The sequence below is a fragment of the Poecilia latipinna genome, unplaced genomic scaffold (assembly GCF_001443285.1).
Source record: "Poecilia latipinna isolate Pla-1442-1.1 unplaced genomic scaffold, P_latipinna-1.0 Scaffold2616, whole genome shotgun sequence".
Taxonomy (NCBI): Eukaryota; Metazoa; Chordata; class Actinopteri; order Cyprinodontiformes; family Poeciliidae; genus Poecilia; species Poecilia latipinna.
Genome location: NW_015115232.1, coordinates 36,418 through 46,523, shown reverse-complemented (window position 1 = coordinate 46,523; position 10,106 = coordinate 36,418). Strand labels below are relative to the sequence as shown.

General features: G+C 40.3%; 2 protein-coding genes across 2 annotated transcripts in view; both read left to right on the top strand.

The window, feature by feature from the left end:
- Nucleotides 1-2,265: 2,265 nt before the first annotated feature.
- On the top strand, nt 2,266-6,100 carry LOC106938530 (uncharacterized). Its single transcript, XM_015020622.1, has 6 exons — nt 2,266-2,356; nt 2,963-3,228; nt 3,404-5,248; nt 5,335-5,412; nt 5,792-5,851; nt 5,950-6,100. The coding sequence occupies exons 2-6, from the start codon at nt 2,970-2,972 to the stop codon at nt 5,970-5,972; spliced, it is 2,265 nt and encodes a 754-aa protein (XP_014876108.1). The 5' UTR covers nt 2,266-2,356; nt 2,963-2,969; the 3' UTR covers nt 5,973-6,100.
- A 1,988-nt stretch (nt 6,101-8,088) lies between these two features.
- The window catches only part of exoc3 (exocyst complex component 3), a 32,090-nt gene continuing 30,072 nt past the window's right edge, over nt 8,089-10,106 (top strand). Inside the window, exons 1-2 of the mRNA XM_015020621.1 lie at nt 8,089-8,228; nt 8,648-8,806. Of these exons, the coding sequence (XP_014876107.1) occupies nt 8,663-8,806 (144 nt within the window). The 5' untranslated portion in view covers nt 8,089-8,228; nt 8,648-8,662. The remainder of the gene's footprint in view (nt 8,229-8,647; nt 8,807-10,106) is intronic.

Here is a 10,106-nt window from a genome sequence, read left to right as displayed (position 1 = left end):
GGAAACTCAGATGCAACAGCAAAATGAGAAACAATCGAAGCACGTAGATTCACGCAAAGATAAGAAACAAGCGAAGGTAAAATGCTGTACAATATTGAGTTATTTATAACTGTAATGTGCAACCGAGTGTCTTCAGAAAATGCTCATGTTGTGTTTGAGCAATAAAAATACAGCAGACTTTGTGTTTTAAATGTCTTCCATGACTGTATGTATGCAACCTTAAATGTAGTACAAACCAGACAGATATATCTACAAACTTCTCACCTGGCTGGAGAGCAGCAGCGGCGTCAGCTGCGTCTGCGTCGGTGTTCACCGTGGGGCTCCGTCGGCTCCGAAGCGGCTTTACATTCGCTCCACTACTGACAAAAACGACTCATTCCTCACGGCTCCATTGAGCTGCCGCTGAATATTGAAATCTGAAGCAAAGAAAAAAGCCGGCATCTTTTTTTAGTTAACGGCTCGTTTGTGTCTTCCATCACTTCCGTGTTGCAGCGAGTTTCAAACGTTGCGCCTTCATTTTTCTTCTCTCTCCGCTGCGTCTTGTCCACGCCCTCAGCCAATCAGTGAACAGCAGCGAAGCTTGCGTCACCTACCAAACCAGGGCCGGCCCGGCTGGCCCTGCTCTGAAGCAGGACCCTAAAAAGCAGGGCCAGCCCCGTTGAAAAGGGCTGGTGGAAACGCATTTAAAGCGAGCCGAGCCGGCCGAGTAGAGCCGGTGGAAAAGGGGCATTAGTTTGCGAATGCCTTGGGCCGGCCATGCACTGTTCATATTAGTCTCGATGTTTTCTGGAGTGAAGATCGATGTCATTCACAACAAATATATTAACTTGACATTAACAAAGACAAGCGGTACGGATCATCCGGGAAATGATGGACAGGAAGGGTCTGACGTAAACGACCTGGATGACAGACAAACTATGGGATTTATTATGTGTCTCTGCTTATTTCCAAGCCCAAATGAGTAACTTCACGTTCAAAAACGAGCCCCAAAAGCACAACCCTCGACTCATCAAATATACAAGCGACTTTAGAAACAAAACAACCCCAAAGCCGCTTATAATAATCTAACTTGGCGACAGAAACTCAAAATAGTTCCTGTTTTTCCAGCAATGAAATGCGCATCTCTCTCCTCTCTCCACTGTTTCTGTCGCTGCTGACTCTCGCGGCGGTCACTCCCCAAGATGCGTAGAGGAAATAAAATTAAATTGCAATAGAAAATAGTAACGCACAGTAATGCAAAGTGATTTTGTGAAGTAGTCTGACTACTGGATTTGAAATAGCAACGTGTTACTCGTTACTGAAAAAAGTGGTCCGACGTCAGTAACGCGTTACTTTGTAAGGCGTTCATGACGACACTGGTCATAACTTTTACATGATAACATATAAATAAAACCCGAGGCAAAACTTCTACATTTTCAGGGATTAACTTGTGACTAGGGCTGTTCTGACACCTGTCATCACATCAAATCAAATCAAATCAAATTTTATTTGTATAGCACATTTTGTAATTGTCTTTATGTTTCTCTAAAGATTCAGAGTCCATCGCTGATGTCTAGTTTCTAGCTGTAACAACTGAAGCTGTTCAATGACTCTAGATCAAATAACTTCAGTTTTGTTTCTGTTCAGCTGGAGAAAGTTTTGGCACATCCACACATTGATCTGTTCTAAGCATCTATTCAGTGATTGGATGGGTTCAGAGTCACCTGGTGACATCGTGATGTAGAGCTGTGTATCATCTGTGTAGTTATGGTAGCTGATCTTATTTCCTATTATAACCTGTGCCAGTGGAAACATACAGATATCGAATGAGATGGCTCATTGGGGTACACCACATGTAACTTCTGTCCGCTTCGATGAGAAGTTTCCTGCTGAAACAAAGAAATCCCTATCTTTAAGATTTGAACCAGTTGAGTGCTGGAGAGTCCTACCCTTCTCTCCAGTCGTTCCAATAATATGTCCTGATTAACAGTGTCAAAACCGCTCTGAGGTCCAACATAACCAGCACTGTGGTTCTTCCACAGGTTTTTTTTTTTTTTTTTTTTTGGCCATGAGGCAAAAGTGCTTTTTATACTGGAAATGAATCGGCATTGTAACAAAGCGCCGCCACTGACGTAATTCTGACAAATATCTACTCATCAGAAAAGCCTTTTCATTTATAGCTCGGCTAGACTCGCCATCTAGTGTTAGAATTGCAGAATGCATCCCTTTGATGCGGCTCTCTGATTGGCTTCAACATTTTCAGCTGATCTTAACTGCAGGGTTGACTGATTACCGTACTTATTATCAGGTGTGTCAGCTGTGATGTTTCACTGACTGTCTGCACTGCAAGTGTTTACTTTGTCCTGCTGTCAGCAAGGTACAGGAATTCTTCCTTTTTGTTCATATTACTGTTTTATTTTAAGTTTATCTCTTGTATTAGTGTCAGACCTAGTTCAGAGTGTGAAGTTTTCATCTTTTATCATACCCCATTCTCACAGAAAAACACTATTTTAGGGATTTTTTTTATCACAATTGTAAGTTTATGTTTATCTTTGCAGCAACATTTGTCTGTACATCATGTACAAAATTAACCTATATAAATATATATATATATATATAATGTTTCATATGGAAGATATATTTTGAGGCTTTTATGTTGAATTATTTAACTTTAAATGGGTAAACTTTCAATTGTTAAACTTGATGTCTGACAAAATAAAATCCACAATATTTTGGGTAAGCTAAAAGTTCTAACATATGAAGTCAGTTTGTTTGCTAAATGGGCTCATATAAATCTGACTCAATAGACAACCTGGTTGTTTTTTAAAATGTTTTATTTTTTTTTTTTTTTTTTTCCTCCCAGGAGTATTCTTCTTTGCTTTGAGACCTTGTTGGGTATGTAATGAAGATCTAGATGATGGAATTTATTTTTCATTTGCTAGAACAGTGTTGCACAACTAACTCCACTTTCCTAATCCTGTAGTCTGAATATGGCAGCGATTAACAGACCACTTCCAGCTCATTGTGAACCTGATGCAAGGAACCCCAGCAGTGGTGTTGCATCCTTTGCACAGCAGGATCCAGGTCCACACAGCACTGCTCAGGATCCGGTATTTTCTCCACATGCCCAACATCCCATCTTTGCCCGTCCTGTTTTCTACATTCCTGCACCACCTCCACCCCCTTTACTTCAATACCAGTGGCCAATACCCTTCTCCTATAACCCCTTTGCTGGCTTCCCAAGCATGGGTGAGTAATGAGTCCTTTAGCAAGTGTGTGTGGTTTACAAGTTAGATTTGGTCTCAGATTTACATAAATTATCCTAACCCATAAATTTCAAAAAGCTACTTTATTCCTTCTATTTCACAGCAAAATATTTCTGAAAAAAAAAAAAAACACAAAAAAATCCTTTTTTATCTTCTAGGCTATGGTATGATTGCACCACCTCCCCCACTGCCCCTCCCCACTTACATGGAAGCTCCAGGATATATTCTCCCTCACCCTCATGTTCAACCAGTTGATTACAGGCGCATGCACCACTCACAGTCATACACTCAAGGTGCAGCCCATCAGAACCCTAATCAGATGCGAAGAATTCGCCCAAATCATTTTATCCCTGTAAGAGAAACTGTGAATTCTGAAGTTCAAACTGAGCCTGCACAAAGAGGCATGCACGGGTATGACATGGGCTCAGATTCTGGGAGGGGAAGTCGTTCAAATTCTCCATGCTCCCCAGCCTTAAGTTCCCCCAAGCAAGCCTTAACTGAGGTGGTAGTCTGCAAGTCGCCCAGCAGAGAAGAAAAAGACTTGCAAGTGAATAAGCCCTTCACAAGTACCACTGTCATAACAGACTTTCAGAAACAACCTGTTGAATCATCTGGAAGCACAAGGCAAGACACACCAATTACTACTGACCAGGAGCCTATCCCTGACTCGCTTTCTAAAGATGGGGATTACAATATGAGGATAAGGTCTCCAGATGGTTTACTTCCAGTGTCTAGCTCGTCTCAGAAAGACGATGAGGTCCTTAAAGAAAGGCGCATCTCTGTTCCTGACATTTTGATGAGCTGGGGAGGTGGAACACCACAAACAGCGCTGCTGAAAACAACAGATGTGGGGTTGTCCCATACTGATATTTGGACATCTTCTCAGCATGATGTTGAGCTCAACAAACCTTTATCCCACAATTCCACTGAAACAAACACTGGTTCTATTAAAGGACTTGGCACTGGTATTAATGAAGGTACGGCAAGTCCAAAAGTTAGTGAAATGCTCTTCAGAAGCCTTCGACTCCCTTATTCTACAATCGACGCTTTCCTGGAGTCTAGTACACATGAGGAGCCTGTAATAAGCTTTTCAGAAAGACATTCATTAACTTTCATAGATGACGTTCAACATTTGCAAAATTTCTCCAACAACTCTAAAACTGAGGTGCAAGAAAATCACAGTGGGACATATCTACACAAGGTGTCAGATGTTGCACCTCATATGTCTGCTTGTAGTTGTCAGGTGAAGAGAAAATCCAATGAATCCATCTGGTCTGTGGAGTCTCTGCCTGCCTATGTCCCTACTAGAGAGTGGCTATTACAAAATGGCATGTTAGAACTTAAAGTTAATGAAGAGACGGAGAAAGCTGAAAATGTTGGACTCTCCAACCAAAATGAGAACCTCATGAATGAAGAAAAGGGAGGGTGCAGCTTGTCGGCCTGTGTCTCTGTTCAAGTACCAGAAAGCTGCCTTTGTTCCAGTATCCAAGAAGAGGAGCATAGTCCCGTGAGAGAGACGGGAACAGAAATTAAAGGGGATGTATCTGAATCTATAAAACCAGAACAAAGTCAAAACTTGCCTCACTCAAAAAAGAATGTCTTGTCTCCTTCCTCCGCTCTGCCAAGAAAAGCTGCATCTACTCCGACTGAAAGGGATGAGACTGAAAATAGGTCTTCTGAACTTGAGGTTGGTCAAAGCCCAAACCAGAACACCCTGATAAATGAGCTGCAGCAGAAAAGCCTTTCATCCTCTGAAGAAATGTCCCTTGATTCTGCAGCAGAGGAAATTTCCTCATCAGCCATCCAGCTGATTTCCCAGAATGCAGTAGACATCAAAGATGATGAAATTCCGATTGTAGTTGAAAATGTAGCTGAAGTGTCCCTATCAAAGGGAACTTTGGTGGACTGTGGTGTCCAATGTAATGAATTCCATGAGCAACTTTGTTTATGTGGGGAACTGAAGAATACTGAAACAAACAGAAGACATCAATTTAAATCTTCAGGTAGTGCTTCTCTTTTTTAGTAGTGATGGTTTACTTTGACTTATCCGTAATATACTGATTACTGAAACTTGAGTGTTATCTTGTAGATATAAAAAAGGCAATTGATGGCAGAAATGGACATGTGCAGAGAAGGAAGAATGGACAATGGAGGGGCACAGGTCAAGGTAATGCATCTTCATTTGGTTCCATCAGGTGTAATATGTTCCTCATAATCTTACAAATATCAGACATAGTGCAGTTGTTCAATCAAAAATACTTGTGTTGTAACTCGTACTGTTGGTTGTGTTTAGTCATTGTAGAGGACTCTGAAGAAGAGCTATGTTTGTACAGCAGGACTGCACTCTTAGTTCACGGTCATTAAGAGGATGCTCAGGGTTCATTATCTTCATGTTATGAAGCTTAATCTCCAGGAAAGATGGAGCACAACCAGCTTTCTTTATCAACTTGTTCAACATTTAATTTTTTGAAGTGGATTATGTCCCTTTAAACGGACAGAAGGTTTTGCTCCCCGATATTTTTTTTTAACCGTTCTTTATCCCACAGAGCGGCAGTTTAACCATCAGGAAGCTCATAGTGGATACTGTAGAGGAGGGAAAACAAAAGGTGAGAATCTTGTTTGCTTTTCTCTGGATTGTTTGACATGGAGATGTTTCTGGATGTCAGTACTTGACAGCGAGGACTTAATATTTTTGGTTTTGCAGGTGGAAGAAACCCACGGTATTAACTGACTGGGCTCAAGACAATAGTTGGTTTTTAAAACGTTTTGTTCAAATTTGAAATGTAACATGTTTTTGTACCTTTCTATTGAGTGTGTTTTGCTGTATATTAAGTAAATAAAGTTGAAATGAAGAATCCTTTGCATCATTGTCTCCAGAGGTTTCACAGTTGTCACCAAAACGTTCTTTATCAGGTTGTTGAGGTTTTTAGGTCCTTGGCTCTAATGCTGCTGATACAGAGATGATGTTCTCAACAACACTTATAGAAGATCTGCAGCATCTTGCTGCAAACTTTGAAAGATCCTGGCTTCCCCAACAAGTACAGGCTGCTATGTCCCTTAATATAGATGGCTTTGCGGTTGCATTTCCAGTTCAGTCTGTTGTCAAGATGAACACTGAGATTTATATTCCTCAACCACCTCCACTTCTCCAATGATGGAAATATGGTTTTTATCCAACGCCGTTTGCTGCCTGCTTCCTCTACAGGACACTGGGTTTGTTGAGGCAGGTGCATAATGGTGTATGAGCTACAATGACTATCTTAACAGAATAAACCAGTTAAGAGATTAGGAAGTGGATTTGCAACTTATTCTAGATCAAGGCACAAGGTTTTGCATGTCTGCCTTAAAATAAAAATCTCTAATAAATGGATATTTAGAGGCTGACAGCTTTGTTCTTAGCTTGGAAAATTATCTTTTTAGCAACACAGTTCATAAACATTTGAGTACAATTTTTGTTTTCAAATGAAGTCCTAGTTGTGATCTAATTAAAAATAGAACCAAGATGTGGTTATTAAAAGGCAAATACTTTTTTACCATATTGTAAAAGGATTTTAACTTGTCTCCACCTGCATAAACTGCTGAGTTATATTTCTACCTCTCAGAATGCAGTTGGGGTTCACAAAAAATCAGTCTAGGGGGCTGTAAGTTGCCCTGGGCAACACTTTGGACATCTCTGCTGCACACTATACTACTAACAATTCAGTATGAAGTCAATTTATTGGTTGATCTTATGATGCATTTTAACTGCATACTGATCATATCAGGAGTTTGCCATATATCAAATCATGACAGCTACTTGAGGTCTATATTGTCATTCTTGCATCTTAAAGTATTTAATATTGATTAATCATCCTACAGACATAATTTATTTCTCAGTACCAAGATTTATTTTCAATCATTATGCCTGGATTTCATTGAAGAATGTAAGGACATAAGTTTCAGATCAGTTTGTGTTTTTAGGTACAAATCTTTGGATCCCAGCCAGGAACACATGTCAATAACAGCAGATAAAGGGTCGGAGGAGACATGAAAAGAGGATCTTTGGGCCAGAACACATTTTATAAAAGTTGCATACTACAGCATTTTTAGAAGCAAGTTCTTATTTTTACTCAAGTAAAAATCTTGAGTGGTACATTTACTTTTACTAGAGTACATTTTTGTCTGTTTATTTGTAATTTTCCTTATATACAGTGTTTGAGCACTTTATCACTGTTGGTACGTATACCTGTACAGCAGGGAGCGCTGCCATACACAGTTTGAAGAGATGCAACTATTGTTATCTGGAAGACTTTAAAAAAATACAATTACAAACTCCTATAAGATTTTTCTCTTCAGCTTCACACAGCACAAGTAATTTTGCACCAAAAATACTTTAACACTAATGTCGAAATGCATTAATTGCTGTGCTGTGATTGGCTGATTTGCGCTGTAACAAACATGCACATTCAGCACCTCAATATCCAAGATATCAGATCTGGAATATCAATAGGCTACTGCAAGTTATCTTCACAACATTTAAAAATAAGTTAGAATAACCAGGAAAGTAAAGAAAAATGCTCTATTAAGAACTAGACATACAAGGCTTAATTACCGATTATATTTGATAATCAACCATTAGAACAAGTTTTATTGTTTTTTTCAAAAGTATAATGATGAAAGAGATTATATTTGTTAGTCACCTTTGAAGATTAAACAAACATTACCAGTGTCTAACCATCAGTCTTTTCATTTTCAAGACAAACCAGATTGACCAAAAGGAAATTATTTTTCTTTTCTTGCTTAATCTTCAGTTACACACTCCAGTCCAATAGGTGGCGGTAATCCGCCCTTAAAGTGGTTTGCCAACCGCCAATAAATACAAGAAGAAGTTTACAAGCTGGCAGAGGAGGAAGAGGGGGCAATAATACAACAAAGACAGTTTATATGTGAAACGTTGTTTTGTTTGTAGAGACAAAGACCAATTTTCTTCTGTAACTTGTTGAGGTAAGAATGTTTCCTGGTTCCTGTAGAGAAGTGCTTAGAAACACCAAGAGCTTCGTGTCTCCAATTAGCTTAGCGATGCTATGGCAGCTTCAGATGGCCTTTCTTGTTGATTTGTTACGTTTTTCTGACAAAGTCAAGTTGTGCTGTTTATTTTTCTATGGGAACCTACGTCACTTTCGCTTACATGCCAGTATAATGTTCTGCTGGTGTTGGTAGCGATGACCTGCTGACGCCATTAAAGCTGTGGTCAGCTGATCAGATCCAGAGTCCCCAGATAGACCGAGTCTTCTGACTGTTCTCAGTGGAAGTAGCTACAATGATTAAGACACTTTTCCACCAGTAGATTGAACTGTTAACGATCCCCTGGGAAGAGACAAAATTCCCAAATTGGGATTTCAACCCCCCCGCCCCATCCATAGGTCCAGCTATTCGTCATGGAGGAGACCAGCAGGGAGGCTGTAGCGACTGCAGTGCAGCGTGTGGCCGGCATGCTGCAGAGGTCCGATCAACTGGATAAAGTGGAGCAGTACCGAAGGAGAGAAGCCCGGAAGAAGGCTTCTGTGGAGGCCAGACTTAAGGTACTTCACCAAATCAAACCAGCAGCACTATAACTGAACTGGAAATGTGTGAACAGTCTATTCTAGTACTCCATATATCGAGTCAAGTACTCAAGCCGGCCCTTTCTAACATCATCAGTGGATTCTGAGGGACATGGAGCCAAAACTGACATATATAAGATTAGCTCAGAGACAATTTGTAGAGAGCTTCTTGTTACCAAAAAAAAATTTTCTGACCTGCAGTCCTGATTTCAGCCAGATAGAAAGAAAATATTAGGCACAGTAGTGCAGTTGGTAGAACTGTTGCCTTGCAACAAAAAGGTTCTGGGTTCGATTCCCGGCCCAGGGTCTTTCTGCATGGAGTTTGCATGAACCTGGTGAGTTCTCTCCGGGTTCCTTTCTGTTTCACACTCCAAAGACCTGACTGTCAGGTAAATTAGCCTCTCTAAATTGTCCCTGGTGTGTGTCCTGTCTGTCTCTGTGTTACCCTGTGACAGACTGGCGACCTGTCCAGGATGACGGATGACCCCACCTCTCGCCCGGAACGTTAGCTGTAGATAGGCACCAGCAACCCTCCTGACCCCACTAAGGGACAAGGCTGTATAGAAAATGGATGGAGAGCTCTGGTTTCAAAAACATACCTGTAGTGTTGCTTTGATTTTGTCTTGCATGTTTGATTTGTTTCTTTCAATTAATTTTCAAGATTAGACGAATGATCTCCAGAGTTGACTTGGAGGAAATCATTCATGCTTTCGTGTCCTCTCGTCTGGACTACTGTAATGACTTTTTTAACTGCCTGGATAAATCCTCAATTTCACGATTGCAGTCAATACAGAATGCAGCAGCCAGGTTTCTCACCCAATCCAGTAAATTCTGTCGTATCTTTCCTGTTCTATATTCACTGCTCTGGCTCCCAGTTGATTTTAGAATTCGTTTTAAAGTACGTGTGCTGACATTACATGGCCACTCCTGATTATCTTTCAGTTTGTAACTAAATATTCTGCTGCTTGTGGTCTTTGTTCTCAAATCTGAATCTCCTGGTTGTTCCACGAACACTGTTAAAAACTAAAGGGGACCGGGCCAGTTGGTGGCCCCAAGGCTATGGAACAGCTGGCCCTTGCAGCTCCGTTTTTCTGACTCTGTGGAGGTTTTTAAAAAGCAACTAAAAACATTTCTATTTTCCCAGGTATTTAACTCTTGATTTTATTGTGTTTATTATGTTGGTTTTATGTTTTGTATGGTTTCAAATTGATTTTTATTGTACAGTGCTTTGTGATTTCATGTCTGTGAAAAGCATTTTATGGATAAACTTTACTTACTT